The 25,601-nt window shown below is 46.0% G+C and overlaps 1 protein-coding gene across 2 annotated transcripts in view; it reads left to right on the top strand.

Moving 5' to 3' along the window:
• The window catches only part of Dgkg (diacylglycerol kinase gamma), a 167,557-nt gene that overhangs the window by 1,255 nt on the left and 140,701 nt on the right, over positions 1-25,601 (top strand). For both annotated transcript variants that reach the window (XM_004640881.2, XM_004640879.2), the window contains exons 2-4: positions 12,565-12,641; positions 19,998-20,163; positions 20,716-20,778. In XM_004640881.2, the coding sequence (XP_004640938.1) occupies positions 12,565-12,641; positions 19,998-20,163; positions 20,716-20,778 (306 nt within the window). The remainder of the gene's footprint in view (positions 1-12,564; positions 12,642-19,997; positions 20,164-20,715; positions 20,779-25,601) is intronic.

Genomic DNA, 25,601 nt, shown 5'->3' with positions numbered 1-25,601 from the left:
GAAGAAGAAGAAGAAGAAGAAGAAGAAGAAGAAGAAGAAGAAGAAGAAGAAGAAGAAGAAGAAGAAGAAGAAGAAGAAGAAGAAGTATACAGTTATGATAGGGGAATCAAAATGCAGAGTGTATGTTTAAATTTTAAAAAGCTTTGTATGCATTGCCATCAGTCCTTCCTTCTGAAAATTCTCTCCCTCGCTCCAAACACTTATGTCGTCATCCCTGCCACTTTCTGAAGTGATTAAAGAAGTCCTCTTCCTGAGTGTCTTTATGAGGCATGATTGAAAGAAATACAGTGAATTCATCTGTTGGGCGCCATCAAACCAAGAGGCAGCCTAGAGCACAAGACAGCGCGTCCCCCTTCCTCACCAGGCGCGGCAGCGCGCGTCTTCCAGCTCTTCCCCAAAGTCAAAGTGATCATGACAGGGCAAGGTTTGAACTGGTTTGGCCATCGAGGCAGCCCCAGCAGTGCTGCCAAAGACGCTCCGCTCATAAGAAGGACTCCCAGAAGGGCTTCGGCAGGCGGCAGGGTGATGGGCCAAGTGTGCGCATTCCCAGTGAGAGGGAATATGCTGAGGGAGATGAATGGCACCAGGTCTCTTAGAGTAAGAAACTTTTTGAAAAGATATTTTAAGCATTCGGTATATGTGTCAGCACACAACTGGGCTCCACAAAGGCTGCTCCTGCTCCGCACTGAGGACAGGAGCCTGCTTGGGCTGTGCAGGGACAGCCGTCACTCAATGTGGCGCGATGCTGTCTTCAGAGCCCTGTGTCCTGAGAGTCCCCTCGCCCTAATCACTGTCCCCTCTGGCTACTGTGTTGGCTCTGCTGTAAATCCCAGGCCTCTAGTGCAGAGGTCACCCCAAAGCCTCCGTGCCTCCATTCGCCCTTGGGTAGCCCAGCCCCGCCCCTTGGGGTCACAGCTTTCCCTGTAGCATTGATCTGGGAGTCCAGGACTGAGCCAAGGAGCCAGCTCTGCTCTCCTCACCTCCTGCTTCTGCGATGTGACAGCCCTTAGCATCCCTGAGCCTCGTGTCTTTCTGTGCAGTAAGAGGTTGGATCAGGTGTTGTCACCTGTGGTCCCACCCAGGGCTGGCATCCTTAGCCTCCACACCTCCGCAGGCCAACCTGGCTTCCTGGCATCACCACTGAGCCCCCTCCTGGTATTTGGGGTGGGTGCTTTCTTGTCTACCTTAGATGGGCTTGGAAAACCCCTGCAAGGACTTACAGGGAGCCAGGAATCACCCTCTGGGGTGAAGCCCATTCAATTCACCCTGCTCTATGGGTCAGCGAAGTACCAGGACCTGTCAGGGATAACGAGGCCCAAAGAAGAGGCCTACCTGAGAGGAATCGGAGTCTTGCTAGCAAGTAGGAAGTGCACTGGGAACGCAAGCAGATGACAGCTCTGGGGCAGCAGGAAACAGCTCTCATACAGCCCAAGGGAGAACAGCACTGTCAGCCAAGGGTGGATGGTACTGTGTGCTGCATGTGGCTCCATGTGGTGGGTGCAGCAGCAGAGAGGGAGCATCTCAAAGCGTAGAAGTCAAAGTCCAAACTCAGGGAGTCAGCAGGAATTCTGCAGGCTGTAAGGAAAGAACCCACCCCAGGCCTGTCTCCTCAACTAGTGCGGCCACGCTCCCCCGTGCTCTGCACAGGTGTTCTCCCTGCCCGTGTGCTTCTGGGTCCCAATTTCCCATCATACTGGGTGAGATCCTCCCTCTACTGTGTGATCTAATTTTACCTAATTGTTCTATAGCCGCTCTATATATGGTGGCATCAGGAGGTCCTGGAAGTTGGGACTTTATCATATGAACATTGGGGCACAACTGAAACCCTAACAGGAGTGGAGTCGGCAAAGCAGACTCTAAGGAAAGAGGTTTAAAATGTAGGTAGTAGGTGAGAGACAGTGGAGCCAAATAGAGGGGCTCTGGGGGAGAGACTGAGGTCTGGGCTGGATGGAAAGAAGAGGCAGCAGGAGGGGAGGAGGGGAGGGAGACAGCGGGAGGCCTTCAGCCTGCATGGCCAGGTATGGGCCTTGGAACAAGGTGCCACAGGTAGAAGTGTGGATCTGGAGGCCATGTGCGGGGCAGCTTGGATGTAGATGCCACCGGGGGAGTGGTCAGGCAGTGTCCCTGGGATGAAGTCCAGCCTGAGCCGAGGAACAAGGCCAGGATGGGCACTGCAGTGAGAATGAAGGCCAAGTGGTGGGAGAGTGCAATAGGAGCATCCTCAGAACTCAGGGAGTGGAAGGAAGCCACCAAAGACACCTCCAGGATGGACTGTGTAGAAAGCAGTAGCGGTAGGACACAGGGCTGGTGGAGGCAGTTTGGGAACAGTGACTTTGAGATGGCAACAACACCACTGACCCCTTCATGAGTTCTGGGCTCTACGGGCCTGCAAAGAATGAATCGCAGCTCCTGTTCCAGAGAGCCCAAGTCCTCCTGGGGAAGAAGACAGGACTCTAACAATGACATCACAGATGTATGGCAGATGCAGAACAGTGGGCTTTCGGGAGGCCCGGCTCAGCCCCGCGGGGCTTCCCGATGCAGCGGTGCTACCAGATGCAGGCTGAGAGCCTCCGGCACAGGCCGGTGGGGCTGCGGGAGGAGTTGGAAGGACAAGCAGAAAGCCACGTGGGAGTCCCTCACCAGGCTCCTGCTTTCTGCATGTTATTCCTGGCATGTGGCACAGGAAGAGAGGAGGAAGAAAGGGAGCTCGGGCTTGGGAATCCTGTGTACAGACAACGGAAAGAAAACAATGCAAAGAACGAAGTCAGAGAACCGGAAAATTAGGAGTAAGAAGAAGAGTGTGTCCTAAACCGGAATTCAGGGAGGGAAAAGGAACCCAAATGTAGGGCGACACATGCATGCCACATGCCCCAATCCTAGCATTCTGGGCAACTGAGGTAGGAGATGCACTGCTGTGTGCTTAGCCTGGGCAACTTAGTGATTTCCCAAAATGGTATCAAAATTTTTTTCAAAAAAATTTAAAAGGACTAAGGGTATAACACAGTGCAGAATCCCAGGGTTCCATCTCCAGCATTGTAAGGGGGGAAAAAAAGAAGACAGAGAAGAATCAGAGAGGTGACCTAAGAAGAGCCCGGGACAGAGGGAGGGAAGACAAGGTTCCTCAGGGACGCGGGAGAGATGGGAGGGACCCGAGCGTGCGTGCGCAGGACAGGGGCTCCTGGGCGGTTGGGGATTTCCCTCAGCCATTGTGGCTGTCCTTCCTGATCCTTCCTCACACTGCCCACGCCCAGGGCCCAGACGAGGTGTTCTGGCACTGTTTTTCTAATGGGAGAGGAAAAAAAAAAAAAAAAGATAAAATTCTTGGAAGATGATTAATCCTCAGAGGAAACCCTGAACAAGTCACTTCCACCAATTTTAGCTGCATTCTGGTGTTCAGTCAGATTGCGTTGCCATAGCAACCACTCTTCCATAGCTGCATAAATAGGGGTTTTACAATAGCGAAATAATGAAGCGTACAGGCCAAGAGTGGAGAGTGTTCTCCAGCGGGGCAGTTGGTGGGAGAGGCCTCGTGGCAGAAGCACAACTCTGCTCCTCCTCTGGTGTCATCCAGGGTGGAGAGACCAACTTACCAAGAGTTTTGGAGATGTAAATACTATATATATATATATAATTGTCCATCTAATGGACAGGAAGATTCATGGGAATTCACAGTGTAAGACATTTGTTAAAAAAAAAAAAAGGTGAATGTGGGAGTAAAAAATTTTTTTTATAAAACAAAGTCAAATTTTTGTAAGACAGAAAGATAAAATTTTAAGCTGCCTGGCATCATATTTCCCAGTGATAACAACCACTAATGTGTCTTTATATAAATATATTTGTGTAAGAACAAATATATTATGTACACACACACACATATGTATAGATGTACAAATATATACATACGTGTGGAAAGCAGACTTCAGAGGATTGTGCTACATTATTTGGCTTAGGGTTTCGCTTCCTTCACCACAGCCGCATGCTTCAGGTATGTATTGCTGCCTCGAAGCCTGGGGGTTTAAACAACTTCCACCCACGATTCTGTGGATCAAGGATCTGAACAGGACACAAAGGGCATGGCCAGTCTCTGGCCCATATGTTTGGAATTCAGGCAGATACCCAAAGGTTAGAGGAGCAAGCCCCCCTCGCATAGTGGTACCCATGTTCCTCTGTGGAGCCTCCTTCCTCTCTCCCCAAGTGCTTTCCTGCCTTCTAGGACATCTCTGTGTGTCTCCACAGGAAAACCTGAATTTCCAGCATGGTTCTCAGCTCCAAGGGCGTGAAAGCAGAAGCAACATCATTAGGTCTTTTAAACATCAGGCCAGAGGTCCTAGGACAAAATTCCCTTCATGTTGCCTGACTTAATGCTGTCCCCAGCCTCACCTAGATTCCGTGGGCTGGAGGGGCAGACTCCAGAGCCCCTTCCCATAGCTCACGCAGGAAAGGAGGAGGAGGGTGACCACCGTCATCGGAGGTCATCACTCAGCGTCACTCAGTCCTCTCCAGAAGGGTTACTGCAGTTGCAGAGATTTCTTTTGAACACATTGAAACTGTTTTGTTTAACCAACCTGGTGATCACAATGCGAATCTGCCTTAGCAGAGTCAGTGTTTATTGGGACAAATTGATGTCTACATTCCACCCTACGCTAATCAGACCTTTCTGGAACATCAAATTTATTTCTGGGAACTGTAGTTTACCATCGAGACAGACAAATAAGAACTTGTTTGAGAAGTGCTGCTGGCGTAGCGCAGATCTTCACAACCTGATTATGGAAAAATAAAGACCCTGTGTGCGTTTACTAGAGTGGGGAAGAGAAAGGCTTGTTGAATGAAAATAGAGCTGCTGTGGGGAAGAGCTGGTAAATGAGTGGCTTCAAGAGACAGCTCTAGCACGATAGAAGGAAACCATAGAAAGACTTCTGTTAAAAGTATGGCATATAAGGGCTGGGGAGATAGCTTGGCAGCATAAGTGCCTGCCTGGAAAGCACAGGGACCCAAGCTCAATCCTCAGTACTGTATGTTGTGCCAGCCTGGAAACCAGGCATGGTGGCACATGCCTGTAATCCCAGCATTAAGGAGGCTGAGACAGGAGGATTACTACAAGCCCAAGCTACATAGTGAGACACTATATCAAAAAAATAAAAGAAAGATTTGAAGTATGGCATACAATCGTGCCCAAACTCAAACCTCCCCCAAGGTGGGACATAAGTGGTTTAGCAGCAATTGAGTCTCCATTCGCTGGTGCTTTTTGGGCAGATCTAGCTGAGACATTCTAGGTGAAATAAGAGCAGAGGTTGTCTGGTTGATTTGGCACTTACTTAGCCCTCCCTACATTTAATTTCTGGGTTTGAATAGGTTTCTTTTCTACCCCTAAGCAAGGCCCCTAACGGACCGCATCCTGACTGTCATTTATTTGCTGGAGCCCAGGATAGTATATTTGTTGTTGTTGTTGTTAATTCTTTTTTGGGGGGGCCGACTCAGCCCACCCTGAGGGTGGGGTTGGCACAGCATGTAGTGCCAGGGATCAAACTGCAGTTCCCTGCACCTGCCTAAGCTTGCCTAAGCAGGCACCTGAGACCACTGAGCTATCTCACTGACTCCGTTGTTAATTCTTTAAAAGTTTCAGGATTCAAGGACAGAAGGACTCAAGTTCAATCCCCCATTCCACATGCTACAATAGAATCTGGTGTGGTGGTCCACACCTGTCACACCTGTAATCCCGGCACTGGGAGGCTGAGACAGGAGGATCACAATGAGTCTGAACTGCGTAATGAGACCCCATAGCCCAAACAAACAAACAAAAAGGACAGAAGGGGTCAGGTTTTTAGAAAGGAGAAAGAAAAATAAAGCATCAATTTGACTTTTAAGTCTTTTAACTTTTCCTACATCACTTCATGGTTTCTTAGATTGAGAAGAATTTTTTAAAGCTGGAAAAGATCTGACCCAACATCAGTTCCAACCAGAACTACCTGTTCTACAAATGAGAGCAAAGAGGCTCAAGGCTGCAGAAAGGTCAGTGGTAAAATAGGAGTTAGAAAAGTCTTTTTATCAAAAAGTACCCATTGGAGTTCAACCTTCAGGTAGACCTTGGCACATATAAATAGGGTGATAGATGGGTGACGGTATAACAGCACAAATTTAGAGCACATTTAAAGAGACTGAATCAGTACATTGTGTCATTAAGAAACACATTTTATTAGAATCAGATTAAGACAAAGTTTCGGACTCTAGGATCGAACAGTTAACCCTTCAAACCTGTTAGCGTCAACATGGGAGTCACAGGAAATTATGAGGGCTGATCTATCGAAGAATGTGAGCCTGTTAACAGGCATCATGAAGCCCCAGAATCTGCACTGCCAGTGAGACCTAAGGGAACGCTTCCACGGTCTTGGGCCCACCACAGGTCACCTCTAGTTCCCTCTCTCGGGAGGGAGAATTACGGCTATCTCTCACCCTCATCTCCTTCAGCACATGGCCTTCATTTCTCTTAGCGGTAGTAAAAATAGCATAAAATGTCTACAGAACAGTGGTTCTCGCAGTTTACTGTATGCACCTTCTTGAGAGTTTAAGTGCAAATTCTAAAGCAGTAGGGATTGAGGGTGTGCCGAGTTTCAGCATGTCTAGCAAAAAGACATATCCTACCGCTGGCCTTCTGCATGACGTTGGGCTTCTGGTTTCAGTATTCTCATTTGTTGAATAAGTAAAAAATGAAATTAATGACTGTTAAGACCTCTCCCAGCTTTAAAAATTCTTCACAATCTAAGCCAACACTAGCCATACTGGACAATGCACATGCCAGTGGTCTGGAGATCATACGGTCAGTTGGAAGATGGCATAGGTTGTCTAATCCATTCCTCCACTTTCACAATCAATGTGATTGATGAGGCCAAATTATTTGGAGAAGTAGGAAGTTTTGCTAACAGTGCAAATTTCACTGACCCAGGTAAATACTAATGGTTCAGTTCGTTTATGGTGCGTCAGAAAAGTTCAGTATTCTAAAACAGTTTTTCTTACATCAGCCAAAATTCCCTTTGCCTTGATATAGTCTTTTCCTTTTATTTTTTGCATAACACTAGTAGCATGAACTCCACAGGTTTCCCCGAAGTATTGATCTTGCTCAGCCTCCACGATCCATTTCTGATGCCCTGCCCACTGTCCTGGACCATTTATTGAATCACAATCTGTAGCCATGGGATCTAGGCCTCCGAATCTTTTAAAGCCAGGTGATTCCAACATCCAACCAAGATGAGAACCATTGCTGAACCTTTTCCTCCCATGTCCATGGGAGTACAGGACACATGCAACAAATATGATAACGTGACCCTTTTCTAGCCCTCATTGATGGAATGACAGTTGAACACCTACTGTACGCCAGACAGTGGACTGTGTGCTGGGGGTAAGCAGTGAGGGAAAGGGAAGTAACTGGGAGGAGGTAAATATAGAAGTGAATCGGTGCTTCTAGAGCTGAGCTTCTCACCTGTGCTTCCATATCCTACTCTGGGACCCGACACCTCCTAGCTGGAGAAGTAGGCCTTTCATTCCAGTGGTCCTGGCCCTGGCATCTCTGTTGTGACATCATTTCCTCTTCTGGGAGCTGCAGAAAGTGCTGCCCTTGTATTTCCAGAACTCACTAGGTTCTTGACTTTTTGAAGTAATTAGAAAATGTATTCGTACATCTCAGCTCTTGTTTGAAGAATACTTCAACTTTTCATTTTTTTCCTCCTGTGCCAACTTCTCTTCCCTTCTTTCTGTCCTTCCGCACCACCCCCAACTACCCGTGGTTGAGAGTCACCGCAGGCCTTACGCATCTTTGGAGTATGCTCCCCTGGCCTTGGCACCTTTGCAGGTGGGCCACACCAGGTAGTCCAGGTCGACAGGAGCATGGCTCGGGGCTCGAGCGCCAAAAGCAAAGGCCCTGCTGTCACATGTGAGAGTTTCGTCTACAGTCTTGTCCAGATGCAGAATCTCAGACTTTGCTCAGACCTACTGAGCTGAAGTCTGCATTTGCACCAGCCCTCATGCAATGTGTGTGCACGTTACAATCCAGGAAGGTAACGGATAGCAATGGAAGGAAGAGGTGTGAGCATTAGCCTCTCACTCTCATGGATGGGTTTTTAGATTCACTTTTTAAGACATTGACTTATGGGTATTTCCATGTCAAACAGTTTAATGGCCCAGCACTCAATTGCTGTGTTCTTCACCATGTTAGATCTTGTTCCAGGCAGCAGAGCTGATGTTTTCTTGTAAACAAACACAAGGCTCTGATTTGTCTGCTTGTTCGCACAGAAGGCATCGCAGTTCCACACCAAGGGGGCAGCAACAGTGTCTATAAACACAGCCTCCTTTTTTTTTTTTTTTTTTTTTCCTTTTAAAGGCTTTGCATTTTCTCAAACCTTAGGAATGACTGTTTGGTTTAGGACCTAGAATTCTTGGCACATAAAGCATAAAGGCTAGTTTTGGGGTTAAATCTTCTTCATAGGGTGGTTCTTCCACTAGTAACTTTGATCACAGAAAAGCGCTTACTCAACTCCTGATTTGTGCAGAGCTCCATGCTGGTGGTCTGGCCAGGCTGGGTTAGTGTAAAAGGTGCCCTGCTTTGCCAACAGCTGGATAGGCTGCCCTGCTGGGTGTGGTTCTTTGGTGTATCCCACCTAAGACAACAGAGAATGTCCTCCATACACATCAATTTTAGATTTACTAGAGTCAAACCTTTTTGAGTTTTGTGATAGCTATCCAACAAATTCAAGTGCTTCTTAAAAGTTCTCACTTATAAGAATAAAATCACATCATAGGACAGCAGTCCTCAACCTTGACTGTATGTTTGATTGCCCTGGAGGCTTGAAGATATATTAGTTCCTGCGTTCTCCAATAGATGCTGACTCAATGGTGAGTGTCGTGCTTCTGTATGCAGATTCTCTCCTAATTTAAGCATCAGCCAGGTTTGAGAACCACCGTGAGAGAGGAAGGCCTCCTCCTCAGTGTTTTCGTATCCAGGGAATCTAATGACTATGCCCTATTATTCAGATATGTAAAAAGAGTGGCTCACTACCAGTGTCACCTTGGAGGAATCAATTCCATTCCATAAATTTCAATTTCCTCTCCTCTAGAATGGTGACACCTATTACGTTAGAAGATAGTACTGGAGTTTAAATAAGCTATAAATGCTGCTAAGAAAACGCCTTCTATAATAAATGCACAACAAAGTATGGCTTGTTTCAAAGAACTGTGGACATGGCATTTTGTATTCTCAGAAATGGAGCCCATATGCTCTGAGTCTGGTGGCAAAGTTGTGTACAGGCTTTGACAAAGGAGTTCCCTCCCAAGCTGACATTACCAGGCCAACAAATGGCACCTGAAGTGAGATCAAAGCACACTCCCAAGAAGTCCTTCATCATTAACTGTGGTAGGAAGAAGCAGAACAGAGCGGTGCTCATCAAAATGGATTAGTCACGCACCATGCCGCCCACTCCTCATGGAAAGGAATCCAGCCCAGAAATCCTCTCAAGAGAAAACCGCCACAAATAATCAGGGGACATTCAAGGGAAAATCGTATGTCACAATTTTGAGAATTAGGCTATTTCCTTCTTTTAAAAATGGTGTTGGTGCTATGACCTATACAGCCTATAAAATTAATGTAGCTATATGATAGGAAATACCCTGAATATTCTGAATTAGTCAGAAATCTCTTGGCTTTTTTTTTTTTCCTACTTCATCTTAGGCTATTAAACAGATATCTTAAAATAAATGTTTTCTCTTTTTTCTTTTAAAAAACCTCTGTTAAACATGAATATATTATAAAAGTATTTCTATTAGGATGAACTGTGAAAGCTCAAAAAACTGATAATCTAAAACTATAAATTTTATTGCAATCAGTCCCTTGTTCTCAGTCAAAATGCTAACTTAACTCTTAAAGAAGCCCTACCAAGGTATCCATGTGCTCAAATTTGCATTTTTTACAATCTGGACACTTTGGCTAAGCTTAAAACCTCCCATTAAAATAGCTTCTAAGATATAGGGTTTTTTCCTAAATCTTCTAGCTGCTTGTAGAATAATTAAAAATATATAGAGGATGTTAACTGAGCTCTGGCCTAATTCTAAACTCTCTTCCATTCTATTTTCAGAGTGGCTTTTAGAAAGCAGAGACCTAGTTATGTTATTCTATCATTCAAAAAGTCTGTTACAATTTCAAATCAATGATGTTAACTTGGCATCCAGGACCCTTGCAAATCTAGCCCCAAATTAATCTCTGGTTCTTATCCTTTCTAACTGTTCAGTGTCACTGATTCCTGCGTCTTTATTCACACTGAGAGTTCTCTTCCACTTCATGTCACTATTTCAGAGTCACCCAGACTCTCCGTGCCTCCATTCAAATGTTATCTTCATAGTCTGTCTGGGTCCCCACCCCAACCCTACACTTGTTTTCACTTTATTTCTTACTCACGCATGTTTCATAGAGATTTATGTCACTACTATAGAGTTAATTTTTCTTTGTGGCAACAAGTATTTGGTAAGCAATGTTAAGTAATGCTTAAAGAAAAAAAATAGGCTTTTAAATTGGACTAGACCTGAGTTAGAACTCTGGGTATTGGGTAAGTCACTTAGTTTTTATGAATTCGAGCTTCTAAAATTCATAAACTGAAAAATAATTACCAAATTTGTTTGGTTTGGTGGAGGAGAGTTTCTGAGATAAACATCCTCAGTAAAGGGTGACTTATGCCACAATTATTCAGGTCATTTCACCCACTAGTTCATTAACAATACCTTGCAGCATCTTACACTCTGTAGTGCTTTCTGAATTGAATGGAAGCAACCCAAATTGTTGGCATCTGCTGCCTGGATCTTACTGAGCTATTAGTTTCCAACATCTGTTTTGAATTCCAGAAAGAAATTTCCATTTTTAGGCAACAGCGACATTTTCCTGTGGCATCTCAGTATCTCAGTATGTCTCAATCCCACAATATTATAACTTATACTTGGCACAAACCAAGTCAGCAGAACCATCGAGAAGCATCCAGCCCATGAGTATGCGTACCTTACCTAGGCCTACGGGACCATTCTATGCAAAGAGCCTGAGCAACAAGGAACACTGTGTGAGCTTTTAGTGAATTACCCTGTGCTTGGACATTTAAGCAGCAGCAATAATGGAACTTGAAAAGCTCTTAATTATTCACAATACTTGGAGACAGGGAAAGCACAGGTCATAGAATCCTTGATTTTCCTTGATGTCTAGAATGCTGGTAACTACACAGAATGCACTCATGATATGTTTTTCATGATAATTATTGATTGTCTTCTTTCAATTTTCAATTCCCTTTAAAGAAAAATCAAAAAAATGCAACTTCTGTTGTCTCTAGTGGTTTCTGAATTATTTGCTATAGAAAGCAGAATTTTTTAAACCATTGTGCCTTCAGCATCCTCTGAGTCTTTCTTTGTCCCCTTCTAACATAAATGTAACATATAGGGGACACTGGTGGAAAAACATGAGAAGTAGGATGGCTTAACTTACAAAGGGAAATGTTCTGGCCATCAGAATATTATACACCTGCCACAAGAAAATAATGCAAACCTACTAATTATGAAACATAATTGAGGTTATGTTTTTGTGTCAGAATGAATAGCTTGATTTCCCCTATCAATATAGGTAATAAAAATTTTTTTAAAAAGGAGGGATGGAGTTGTTGGGTTTCCAGAATCAAAGAAATTACAGTACCATCTCTTGTTTTGGTGTACAATAAAAATTTCAGCACCAAGGACAGCGACCCATGGGCCTTCTTGTGCACCTATCCTGAATAATTAATATTTTTTAAATCTTTTAAAATTTCTACACTCAGATGATTATACACTCACCTATATACTGTTTTTTTTTCTGGACAGTAGTTATATGCCAGATCTCAACTTGATATACAGAGACTCACCAGCCAGTTACAGTTATTAAGGTAAAACTGCACAAGAGATGAACAAGATAAGCTAATTAATAATTATAATACCACAAGATGAGTACCATGGAGAGTTCTGTGCAAGTAACGATTGGTGCCAGAGGAGAAGATGATTAACTCTGACTGGTGCAAAGCAAGATCTTACAAAGGGATTGGCCTGTGAACTGTATGTTGGAGATTGAATGAAGTTTACAAGTCAGAAATGAAATGACATGAAAGAATTCACAGTGTAGTCATGTGTTTCTGGGAATGTGATTTCATGTGGTTGAGAAGTAGGGTGAATGGAGGGAGAGGATTAGGGTTGCTCAGATCATGAAAGGCTGAGCCCAAGCTAATGAGGTTAGGCTTTACCTTGGGAAAATGGAAATCTGCAGAACAGGGGAGAAGGTTTGATCAGCCTTGTGTTTTAGGAAGATAGTTCAGAAAGCAGGAGAAAGAACAGACTGAACAAAAGGAGGAGGGGGGGAGAAATGAGCACATAGAAGGGAAAAAGAAGGGTGGCATTTCTCCACATGGTCCTGGGACTGAGTAAGGGGCTGCTCCACCATAGCCACAGATGAACAGAGAGAATTTATTCAGCCCAGCTTTGCATTAGCTGCTCATATGTCTCATATGACTTGTGTCTCTGCAGACTCCTCTAAGAAGATAAAAGATGTCTTGGCTGAATTTAATGAGGGTGGGAGTCTCAAGCAATATGATCCACATAAGGTAAGCATATTTCCATTTCAAGCCCTAGAAAACCCCATGTCCTAGTCTTTTCCTTCCACAATTTGTTTCCCTTTTGGAAGCTTAGCTTGCCTTAAAGCACTTGCTGCTTGATATATTTTCCCCTGAGTCGTGAGCGAGCCATCAGTGCTGCCTGGCGTGACGCTTCCCGATTCCATCACCCCTCCTGCTGTCCTAGAAGATTCCATCTACCTTCTCAGTTAACGTCTGTCACTCCTCCTCTCCTCATTCTCAGGAACTGAGAAAACAAAGCCTACCAGATAGGATCTTCCCTTAGCCGCCTCCATGTGCAAACCCAACCGTACCTTTTCTCCCGCAGTGAGGGCGGAGCCGTCTGTGCCCTGATCTAGGTCCAGCTGCCCTTCTTAAGCATTCAGTCCACCTCTTCTGGCCTAGGAACAGGCACCGTTTCAGCAACACATGTGTCCCAAACCCTGCGTCTTTCTCTCTATCTCTGCCTCTGTGTGTCTCTCATTGACTTTTCTGGATATATATTAGATTTTCCCATTCACATCTATACACCATTATTTTTCCTATATTAAACAATATTCCTAGGGCCAGGGAGATGGCTCAGTGGAATAAGTGCTTCCCTGGCAAGCGCAAGAGCCTGAGTTCAATCCCTGGTTCCACAAAAAAAAAATTCCCCTGGCTCCATTTCTCTCTCAAGCTGCCATCTTGTTCCTCTCCTGTTCTTTCTAGCAAATATTTGCAAAAGATTTGTCTGTACCAATTGACTCTGTGTTCACTTCTCTGGTGTCTTTCAATCAGTAGGAACCTGCCATTCCTCCACTACAACCCCTAGTCAGCATGGCCTAGGACAGCAACTACGTGCAGTGGCACTGGACCCACTCAGCCAAATCCTTCCCCAGTTTCTTCATTTGGTTTCAGAGTACCACACTCTCCTGATTTGCCTTTGAGCTCACTCCTTGAATATTCCACTTGAAGTCAACTAGAAATCTTGAATTTATCAGGTCCTGAACCATCCCCTATAGAAGAGCGGTTTTCCCCATTTCTAACAGTGACAATTTCACTCCTCAAATTATTCAGTCCAAAACTGGGAGTCATTGCTAACATTTCTCTTGCTTCCTCAAGCCAAATCTAGTTCATCCGAAAACAGTTGCTTCTACCCTCAGAACACATCTGCAGTACCCCTGCCTCCCACTGCCTGTGCTGCCGCCATCCTGACCCGGGTCAGCAGCAGATCACTGCCGGAGTCTCTTACCAGGGTCCCCTTCTTCCTCCCTTGCCCTTGAAAGTCGATTCTTCACACACGAAATGAGTAGTCTGTCACAACTCATGACACAGCGACTACTCGTGGTGAAACAATCTGCCATGGTTCCTCCAACCCCTACGCAGATTAAAGGTCCAGGTCGATGTAGTTGCTGCTCTGCACAGACTCCAACCTCAATTTTTTTCTGCTCTCCCTGTCCCTACTCCTCTCCAGCCACAATAGTCTCCTTGAGGCTATGGTGTCATATTGCTGTCACGTTGCTTGTCACATCAGCACCTCACACTGGCTGTTGCCTCTTCCTGGAATCCCCACTGCACCCCCAGTGCAACCACATGATTCGCTTTCTCCACTCCTTCAAGTCTAGGCTCATATCACCTCCTTATGGCTCTCATCATCTTTATCTAAAATCTGAAACCCTTTTTCCTGAGGCTTCCCGTCTTGTTTCTCTGCCTTCTTTTCCTTTTTAATACTTCTTACCATCTGTCTCACTATATCATTTAATTAATTAATTGTCTGTCTCTCCCACGAGAATATTTTTGTTCACTGCTGTCTCCAGTACCCAGAAAAATATCTGGCTCATAGCGGGCATTTGACAAACATTTGTTGAACGAATAAGTGAATGCAAGACTTCTTCTCATTTTTAAGTCAATGCATCTATCCTCTCTGGGTATCCACTCACTGTGCTGTGCACAGTAGCAAAACAACAACCAAGAAGCAGTTTCTGCCTTGTGGAGCTTATTTCCTACTAAGAGGATCAACTTCGTGGGTCTTGACGCTAGAGTCACAGGGTCTTAGGTTAGACTTACCCGCCAATACTCCTCTTCTTTCCTCCATCCTTTCCTGGAAGGTTTTAAGCTCTCCTTCCTTTTCCCTGCACCTGGGTCCTTTCCTGAGGCCCCTGTGCAGAAAGGTGAAAGCTCAGAAGGACTAATTTAGGGAGAGGCCACTTACTTCTGTTCAACAAACCCAAGTCAGTGCCTTCTCCACTGGACACTGAGAATGAATCAACAGGCCCTGTGCTCTCAAGGTACACCTGAGAGGGGCTTCGGATGAAATGCACCAGTCACGGGAGAATGGAACAGGAGGGAAGTTGCCAGAACAGGGGCAAGATTGTGAATGCACTGTTTCGAAGAACATTCCTGAGGAGAAGCCACGCAGAGAAGATGGCAGAGCCGGCAAAGAACTCACTGCCCCACACCGCCCACCCCAACTCCAAAAACACAGGAACAAAGGCTGGCGGGGGCTGCTAATCAGCCTGTCTGCCGGGGACAGACTCGTGGGAGGAGAACAGATTGGTCAAGGCCACCGCAAGTGTGAAGGGCACAGCAGCTTTCAGAACAGGCAGCAGCTTGCCAGTCAGGAGCGTGGGGCCGCCCTTGAGCCTGTCAGCCGCAGCCCCACTCTTTGTCCGCCTGCCACGACTGTATCCTGTGGGAGCCCTGTCACTCTGACTTCACTCTCTCACGCCGTGCACTTGACTTCTGGTAGGTGTAATGTCGTGGCACGGGGTTGGCGAAACAACAAGGGTTTAATTTCTCAAGCTTGATGGCTCCCAGCTGCTAAAATGTCTCAATGAGAAAGGAGTTAGCTGTGGGAAGGGACAGCTTTCCGAGGACGCTGGTGAGAGAATGGCAGTTGCAGAGGCGTTGGCTGCACCTGACTGGGGTGAGCCTGTCCCTGCTCATCACCACCATGAGATCCTGTGGGGAGTAAGGCAGTGGCGAAGAGCCACGGGAGAAACACTTCTCCAGAAGGTGTCAGAGGCAGTGCGTGGACCCAGACACATCTGAGCACCATTAATCTCTGTTACATGCTTTGTGATCTTGAACACACTGTTTATGTTGGCAAAATTTGTTTGATCCCCCAAAGTGACAGTCACCATCCCTTCTTGCTCTGTCATCTTGAGAACTGAAGGCCTTGTTCAGGTATACACTGAACAGACCCCACAGTCGTAGTTGATAACAACCAGGGCAAGGGACCAAGCCATTCTGGAAGTGTGCCAATTAGGAACCCATTATCCATTCAAATAGCTAAGAAGAAACACTGATGGGTGACTTAGGGGTATAAAAATAAAACACGTTATTCTCACTACCTTCCAGAAGCTCTGGATCTAGTACAGGACTTAAGATATGACACAAATAACTCTATTAACACAAAGCGGCTTATGTGAGTGTCAGAAGTAGGAACTAAGGTGCAGAATATAGAAACTTGGACACAGGACACCCTTCCTGGCTGGAGGATCTGGATTGGGCCCTAAAGCATGGCTAGAATTTTAATAGGAAGGGAAGGAATAATGTGGTTCAGAGGGGTAAGGGATGGAGGGCGGTCAAGAGAAAAATAGACACACAAGTATGGTCAGGTGTATGAACATAGCTGCATATGGAGAGTGTGGAATGGCCTCAGATCTTGGAGTAGCCACAAATTTAATTTACAGTGGGACTGTGAGGGAAGCTCTGAATCCCAGCAGTCTCAGCGAGTGCACAGGGTGAGCCATTAGATTGTAGTAGCACAACATATAAGACCTCCTGCTTACATTCATTTTTACCTCACCTAATTGTCTTTTTAAAATATATTTTATATGTAAGACAGCGATGGCAAAGCTTTCAGTGATAAGGAACAGCCGGCTGGGGCATATAGTCAGTTCACTGCCGCTGTTATTGGAGCACCTTAGCACATCAACTGATCTCTGCTTTCCCATGGGCAGTTAGAAGCCATGCAAGATTTGAGCAGAGAAGCAATCTTAGCAGAGTTAGCTTCAGGAAAACCTGGAAAAGATGGGTAAGAAAGATGGAAGGACCCAACAGATGGGATTGGGGCAAGGAAGCCTTGGAGAGGTGTTGTGGTGTTGTGGGTAAGATGCATGAAACAGGCTGTGGTGGTGGCAGCAGAGGCAGTGGACAGGAAAATGTCTGAATGCGACAGATGGTGTGCAGAGGAACAAGGGACAGAAGGAAGGGACAACAACTAGGCTCGGACCACAGAAAGTTTCAAGCTGAGTCTGGAATGTTGGCATAATCTGTCATCAGCATTAGCAAGAGTAGCAGAGTCAGGAAGAGGAGGTAGCGTAAGGAGGTGCTGACAGAAGTTCGGAACCCGAGATCTTCAAGCCCAGCACGCCCAGTATGTTGAAGAAGAACCTGAGGTTCAAACCACGTAGTGGATCGGAGACCAGTCGCAGATCTCCTGAGTCTCATGCTCATTGTCTTCAGTCCTCTTTGGCTTTGGTTTTTTTCACAGCATCATGTTAGACCTGGTTTGGACTTTCTTTTTTTGCTAAATCACTTAGAACAATCTGCTTTCCAAAAACATTTTATTCTAGCAGTTTTCAATTTGGTGATTTACCAGAGGGGTTAGCAGTACATGTTGGAAGCCAAAACTACAGCTTAAAACAGTATTTGCAAATTAAATTTATCCAAAAGGAGCATGAAAAACAACATTTAGAAATAATAAATAATAATGCCATTTTGTACTGGGTTAATATTGTCCCTTAGTTATTGCAAACTGATCAGGCCTGTAGTCTCCCAAATGGGTAGACAGTGAAGGCTAAATAAAAGAGACAAATGAAATGATTTCAGGACTCCAGGAGGATTAAAACCCTCTCACAAATTTTGAGATTCTCTCAGAGCTAAGATGAAGATCTTCTCTGGGCTATATCTACTTATTTATCAGAACAAGGGAGAGAAGTACTCAAAAAAGGTGGAAACAGCTCAAGGATTTCTCCAAACAAGGCATCATGTTAATTTAGTCATGGGGGGTGGGTGGTAACCAGGGATCAAACTCAGGACCTATCACTTACCAGGCAAGCACTTATTCCGTTGATCTACCTCCTGAGCCCCAATTATGTTAATTTAGGAGAGTTCTGTTAACTCCCAGGAAGGTCTTCACTCAGGAGTGAGATGCCTGAAGCTAGTCTTTATCTCACCGAGGTTGGAGCCAGGTGTCCTTAGCTGTGAGCTTGTCTAATGCTTTGAGGCTTCGTGACTTCACCCACCATGACAGGCCCCAGTAAGAATCAGTGACTCCCAGAGCTTCACTTTCCATGAGTCTGCCACCCATCTCCAGACAAAGGGCCTAGGTCTTGGACAGACTCACAAGTAAACATGGGAAGCTAACTGGTTAACTTGAGTCCTGTTCAGTGCTGCTTTGTAGTGTTCTCCATTAACTTTACAAATACTCAGTCAAATCAAAGTAGAGAATGAAGCAAACCAAAATAGAGCAACTCCATGGAAAACCACTTCAAGAAGAAAAGAGGATGAAACACTATCAAAAAGCCAACAGTGAGAAAGCCTGAAAAGAGGCAACTGAATTTGCAAGAGCAAGTTCAGAACTAAAACACTGGACCCCATACTGGATGCAATTAAGGAGGTTAGCAAGGTTTGTTGAAAGAAATTTCAAGGGAAATGAAGATAGGATGTGCTAGTCGCTCTACAGTAGCAGACAACAATGTCTTTGGTTGTTTTTTTTTTTTTTTTTTTAACTGGAACCGGGGATTGAAATCAGACCTTGTGCTTGCCAGGCAAGCGCTTATTCTACTGAGCTATCTCCCCAGCCCCTGTCTTTGGAATAGTGGTCATGGAATAAGCTTACAGGTGGAAGACAAAGGGGTTAGCAGATGCTATCAGAGATGGAGGGTGGAAGTGAGTAGGTTATGTGTAGGAAGAAAAGATTTCACTGTTGTTTCCTGGGGACGGGGGAAGAGTGTGAGAAGAGGGTATTCCAAAGTGAAAAATTATAGGTAGAGAGCATGAAAGAGAGACACAGGGATCAGGAAATAAGGCCAAGGAGAGGTGGATGGCTGTCACCATGAAGGGGAATCCAGCATTCTCTTAGCATTCCTCTAGACAGATAAGAGGTATGTCTAACTGAGTGAGGCTCTTCCACTCTGCAAAGATCTCTGGGACACCCCAGCTGGGAGCTAACAGAAACTGCTTTGTGAGCTTCTAAGGGGGCAGGAGGGCCATGTAATTGTAGGGCCAAGACATGCAACTCAAACTTCATTGTACACATGCAAATTGACTCCTGGCTCTGGAAAGACTGACAACTCACCCAAGACAAACTGAGGGTTAAATATGATCCCCATTTTGATGGTGCCCCTAAGTAGGCTCCAAAATAAAAGGATTCTATCCTCAAGGCTGATACTATTCACAAAAGCCAGCGCAGCAGATCTTGGTGCAGCACTTCATCAAATGAGTTCCAGGAGCATCTGCTGGTTTGATGAAGATCCGATGCCATGAAAGCACAAGCCAGTGATGACTCATTGCAACTGTTGTTGCTGTTGTTGTGGAGTGTTTACTGAGAGCAGCAGCTCTTTCTGGCATGGTTGCTCCCGGCCTGGGACCAGAAGCCAGGCGATACTAGGAGAGGCACAGCAGGAACAGGGTCTAGTTCTTGGCATCTCTCTTGGTCCACCTTCTGTCCTCAGCTTCCTGCTCTTCTCCTGGGGCCTAAAACCTTCACAAGGACATGTTTTGAGAAGCATCTGACACATGCAGTGCTCTGTCATTTTGGGAGGGATCAGAACTATGAAGGTAAGGAAGGATGGAGCCTTCCTAGCTCACTGTGCTCCCTTCAGAGTGCTCCTGTTTTCTGAGACCCACATGCTCAGGAATCACATTCCTAATGGCACAAGAGGAAAACCAGGATACCACAGATGAGCCCCTTCTGTCCCTGACATTGTCAGTTGCATCCTTCTTTGTCTTAGCTAGGATTCCAGGGCACTGACCTCATTCCTGCTCCTTAGAGCTGCATCCTGCACATGAGCCTGGACCAAAGCAAAGCCCCCCACCCCAGAATGCACTCCCCATCACCCCCTTTTGGTCCAGAGTGAGACCACTCCATAGGTCACCAAGGGGCCCTGTGGTCCTCTGGCCTACCACATCCTGATGTGCAATCAGCAGCATTTCTCTTTTTTACACCCCAGCCCATCCCTGTTCCCACCATTCCCCACCTCCCCTGGGCCTCCTCCTTCCTGACTCCATCACTTCTCCACTTCCTTTGCTCCCTCTTCACATCCCCCACCTGTCCTCTCCATGCCTCCTTTTCCTTCTCCCCCTCCTTTCTGCACCTTCCCTTCCCTGCACTGACTTTTCTCTTCCTGCCCCTCTCAGCCAATCAGCTATGATGTCTTCAAGCTGTTCATGAGGTCATACCTGGAAGTGGATCTCCCTCAGCCTCTGAGCACACACCTCTTCCTGGCTTTCAGCCAGAAGCCCAGGCAGGAGAACCTGGACCACTCCAAGGAGGGGGCCAGCAGCAGTGAGCCCAATGGCCCAGGTACACGACCAGCTTTGCCCAATAGGAGGGACATTGAGCGTGTCCAACCCTTAGCCGTGCCCAAGCTGCATTCCTGGAGGGCCCCAAAAGTAGTAAATCCTCAACAGGGTAGGAGTGGGGGCCAAGGGATGGGACTCTTTCTTCATAGGACCTCAAGGAACCTATGGAAATCCCTTAGTGAGACAAAGAAAAGGTTAATGCCTGCCATTTGGGCTCAGAGAGTGGGAGGAGGCAAGAAGGGACACAAACATGTGGCAGAGGATGGGCCACGTTCATCACGCGCACAGACTCAAACAGGAGGCCCCCAGAGGAGCCAGAGAAACACTCACCATTGTTCTGGGGTTTGGGCTTACTGACTGGTGTTGACCATGTCTGCCATCTACCTGGGAGCCACAGTCAACCCTAAGCAGTGAGCATGAAGCTAGCTGGCAGCAACTCAGGGTCACAGACACAACTGAAGTGAGCCTCATCACCTGGGTAGGGCCTTGTGTGTCCCCTAAGAAGCTGGAAGACATGAGCTGATCTTTGATTCTGTGTTGTTGTTGCTCCCAGGTTCTAACACACAGCATGCAGATAACAGTGCCAAAGCAGCTGAAGCCTGTGCCCCTGATACTGGTGAGTCTGTGGGGCAGAGGATTTGGGGAAGGAGCAGGACACTCCTCACCCTTGGGAAGAAGTGGGATACCCACTAGCAGCTTTGTCTCCATATACCATGTCCCTGTGAGCAGAGCCTCACCATCGCTGGTGCCCCTGATGTTTGAATGTCCTGGGATCTGGAGGCTAACACAGTGGCTCTTGCTTCACTTACCCCAGAACTGAAACAGTGCAGACTTGGGCAGCTTGCTAGCTGTGTACCTGACAAGTCCACCTGCCCCAAGCAGAGATGGCCTTCTCAGGAGAAGTGTGTGCAGGGGTGTGTATGTTTGTCTGTGTATGTGTGCATGTGTGTGTGTGTGTGTACATGTATGAATACATGCATAGGGTGATACACATTTCCTGTTCACTATTCAAACTAAGTTGGATCAGGAGACAGGGTGTATTGGCGAAAAATATGGACTTCAGAGCCAGTCTGCCTGGGTCTGGTTACGAGCTCCAACACCACCTCACTAACAGTAGGCATGTTTGAACAATGTCTCTGTCTCATTGTCCCGTCTGAAAAATCAGAGGACAATACCAGATACCAGATTTGTGTCCCACAGTGACAAAGAATGGAACCATGGATGGAAGAAATAGGATGCAGGGGAATTTATTTAAAAGATATTAAGGCAAGAAAGTGAAAGATAGGAAGTTGGAAAGTAAAAGATAGAAAGTAAAAGCAAGGAAGTAAAGTTCCCATTATTCAAGAAGGCTCTTTGTCTAGAAACTTTTAAGGGGCCTTCATGGAAGCAGTATAATCTTGACCCCAATCTGTGCATCATTCACTCACTGTCCATGCACTGCCAGTGGTCTGGAGAGGTCCCCAACAGCTGAAGCACATCTAGATCTCCCCGGAGGGTCATCACTCAGCAGTCTCCATCTGGACTTCCAGGCTCCATTTGGGGCACATTGTCCTTACTGTCTAGTAGAGTCCTACCTGCTGGTGCACTGATTCCTAATAGATATTTTTACGAAATTTCAGTGACTTTATTGTGTAAATGCTTAGGACAAGACTGGTATAAACTAAATGTTGGATAATATTAGTGTTTATTATTCCGGCCCCTGACCTTGCCACTGTGCCCCATGCTGTCCCTCTTTCTACACCCTCAGTCTCCCACATGTCCCCTGAGCCTCCTGCTCCAGTGGCAGATCTCTCATGGACTCTTTCTGCCAGGTTGCTCCTTAAGTTTAAGTATAAAGACTCAGAGAATTAAATCTTATTTATTGATACTTCAGAGACCAAAGGTGAGGTGCGCTGCTGCCTCCTGAGGCCTCTGAGAGCTGCAGCAGGGCTCAGCTCCACAACAGTGTGGCTCATCTACTGCCCAGCCCTGTTGCAGCCTTGGGGAGAAGATGAAGTCGAGAGCCTCACATCTTCTGTGGGTTAGAGGAGGCATGATCTGTCGCAAATCATTCTCATGGTAGGAAGGCAGGAGAAACCTGGAAGCTCTGAGACTCAACTCCCAACTGAGAAAAAAAAAAAAAAAAAAAAAGCATCTTACCTCAAATTCTGTACCCAGAGACTTTCTCTGTCCAAGAACCTGGAAATTCAAGAGGAACTTGGGAGAATTATCGTTCATTTCTTGAATTTCCCATTGTTTGGACAGAGTCTGTGTTGTGGCTGAAGATTCTGCCAGTTTCTAGCAAGAATTTATGGAGGATTAGTCATTCCATGATATTTGAGAAAAGTTGACCAATGGCAGTAACAGAACTTTTCTGATTTATTGAACTCTGATGCTTGTCTTCAATAGCTTTATCATTCAGAATATAAAACAAGAACTTCCAGGGATCTCATCGTGGAAAAACCATAGGGAAAAATAGTTCCCCCTTGGGGCCGAGGAGATGGCTCAGTAGAATAAGCGCTTCCCTGGCAAGTGCAAGGGCCTGAGTTCTATCCCCGGTTCTACAAAAGAAAAAAATAAATAAATAAATAAATAAATAAATAAATAAATAAATAAATAAAACATGATTATCCACTTAAAAAAGAAAAATAAGTTCCCCCATAATCCAATCATAAAAGAATAATGATCTTGGGCTGGCCCCGCCCCCAGCCACCAAGACTAGGCGCAGTGGTGCTCTCCCATAATCCCAGCGCTGGGGAGGCTGAACAGAAGGATCACTATGAGTCTGAGCTGCGTAGTGAGACCCTGTACCACATGTAAAAACATTTAAAAAATAAAAGAATAATGATCTGATTCTGGGCCCAGAGAGATGTACAATACTTTATCACCTTTATCTGAGACTTGAGATTTAAAGGAGAAAATCCTTTCCCCGCTAGGACCCCTTCAGTAGATGTCTTAATTAGATGCTTCTGTTCACCAGAAATGAGGATTAGGACCAGCAGATGCTACACGGAAGGCCTCTGCCAGCAAGGGAGAGCCAAGTCCAGGTATCACCTGAGATCAGGCCATCTGCTGAAAATCCCAGCCTCTTCCTGTGGTCTCAGCAGAAGCCAGAAAAGGAAGCCAGATTATCATTTGATGTGACCAGTCTACACCTATCAGATCAGTGTCTGTGTTAAGATCTAGAATGACCCCTTTCAAGCATTTCATTCCCAGAGTTGGCGGGTGCCTGGTTGTATCCATGAGCCAGTGGAGACAAGGTCAGAGTCCAGACATTGGCTCAGAGCCAGAGCAGTTTGTTATTACACCAGGGTCAGTTCAGGAAGGTCCAGGACCAGGTGGGTTGAAAGTGGAAAACTTCACAGTCCAGACTTTTATTTGTTTTTTTTGTTTTTTGGATTTTGGGGTTTTTTTTAAGTACTTTGTACAGGGTCTACAGGGTTTCACTACATAGATTGGACTCATAGTGATCCTTCTGTTTTCAGCCTCCCACGCGCTGGGATTACAGGCACACACCACCACACCCAGTGTCAATTGCCTGTCAATCAGAACACCCTGGGGGCAGGGCCAGCAGCCATGCTGGGGATCAAAGCTGGTCCCTGTGTCTTCCTAAGCAGGCGCTTTCATCCACTGAACTATCTGACTGGCTGCTTATTTGGTTTATTAAGCTGTTAAGAAGTTTCAGCCACCTACAGTCTCAGAATCTGCAGGAAAGTCCTGTTTTTTTATTTCTCCCAATTATAAAAATCATATACTCACATAGCAGAAAATTTGAAGAGAACATCAAAAAGAAAGAGCCCAGTCCGTGCTTATCTGGGGTCATGAGAAAGAAGGATGGAAGGCACAGCGCACAGTGACGTTAGGACTGAAGTTACAGCGGCGCACACAGCCATCACCCATGCACCTCCTCCATAGGACTCACACTGCCGAGCGAACCCCAGCGGGAATCTGGGCTTGGTGATGCCAACGAGGTGTCTGCGCTGGCGGGGCGGGGTGCACAGAGGCCGTGCCTTGGGGAGCAAGCATGTGCGGAGCACCTCTGTACCTCCGCCTGCTTGCTGTCAATCTAAAAGTGCTCTTTAAAAAATGTGTCTTTTTTAAAAACAGAACAGAAATAACAAAAACACCCACAAGCCCACTCGTGCAATTATGTATGCGTATGCAATCTCCTTGTAAGCCTTTTTCTCCATAATTTTTTGTTGTTGTTGTTTTTACAGAATTGGGATCAGACCACATGTAGAATTCTGAATCCAGTTTTGTTTGCCACTTTTTTTTACATTTAACACTATATTCAGAATAACTCCTGACATTCGAGACTTGGGGGTCAACATCAGTTTTATTACAACCCCTCCCTCTTATTTTTTTAAAATGTTTTATTTATTTATTTATTTATTTATTTATTTATTTGGTTCAGGGTCTCACTACATAGCTCAGACTCATAGTGATCCTCCTGTCTCAGCCTCCCCCGCACTGATGATAAGCATGCGCTACCATGCCGTATTTCTGTGACTCGCACAGCACCGGGAACTGGCACTGCATGTGGTACTGGGGATAGAACCTGAGTCCTTGCGCTTGCCAGGCAAGTGCTTAGACTGCTGAGCTATGTCTGTGGCCCAAGCTCCCTCGATTAACAGATGAGAAAACTGAAGGGAGGGTGCTGCAAGGAAGGAGTCCAGCTGCACACAGTCGACCCCATTCAGCACAGGCCCAGTGGGAGTACCCCAGGCTTCACCCCCAGCCTGGGCTTTCCCTCTGTGCCACCCTGCCCACCTGAAGGGCAACGAGGAAGGCAAACACTGAGCACCATGGTGCACAAGCCACACTGCCCCGAACCCTCACATCGCAGGGTTTGTGACTTGACCCCAGACAAGAACCTCTGGGCCTAGAAGGCCGCAATAGCTCCCCACCCTTTTTCTCACTGGTGGCACCAGCAGGATGTCCTCAGATGGCTCTAGGTTAGGGACAGCTCATGTAAGCACACCCAGGGTGGCATCAGTGTGACTCAGCTGGCTTTCTGTGCCCCAACATCTCCACGCAGGGGTGAATAGCAAACCTCCATGAAAACTAGAGCAAAGACTCGACCCCTGTCCTCACCGCAGCAATCCATGGGCTTTAGAAAAGACTGTTTTCTAAGGGCTCTGTTGAATGCAGAGCTGACATAAGGAAAGTTGGGCATGTTTTAAGTGAAAATTAGTAAGTTCTGACACAGAGGTAAAACTAACACCACAATCAATACAGTGAATATATTTATCATCTCCAGAGGCTGTCTAATTGCTTCTCCCCCTTGTCCCCACACCTACACAACCTCTGATCAGTTTTCTGTCACTGTATTAGACTGCAACATCTGGATTTTATATGAGTAGAATCAGAACATGTATGCCCCCCCTTTTTTTTTTTCGTATTTAGGGCAGGGTGTATTGGTGTACAGGGATCTCACTGCGTAGATCAGACTCACAGTGA

Source organism: Octodon degus, unplaced genomic scaffold (assembly GCF_000260255.1).
Source record: "Octodon degus isolate 3935 unplaced genomic scaffold, OctDeg1.0 scaffold00128, whole genome shotgun sequence".
Taxonomy (NCBI): domain Eukaryota; kingdom Metazoa; phylum Chordata; class Mammalia; order Rodentia; family Octodontidae; genus Octodon; species Octodon degus.
This window is presented reverse-complemented; position numbering and strand designations above follow the sequence as displayed.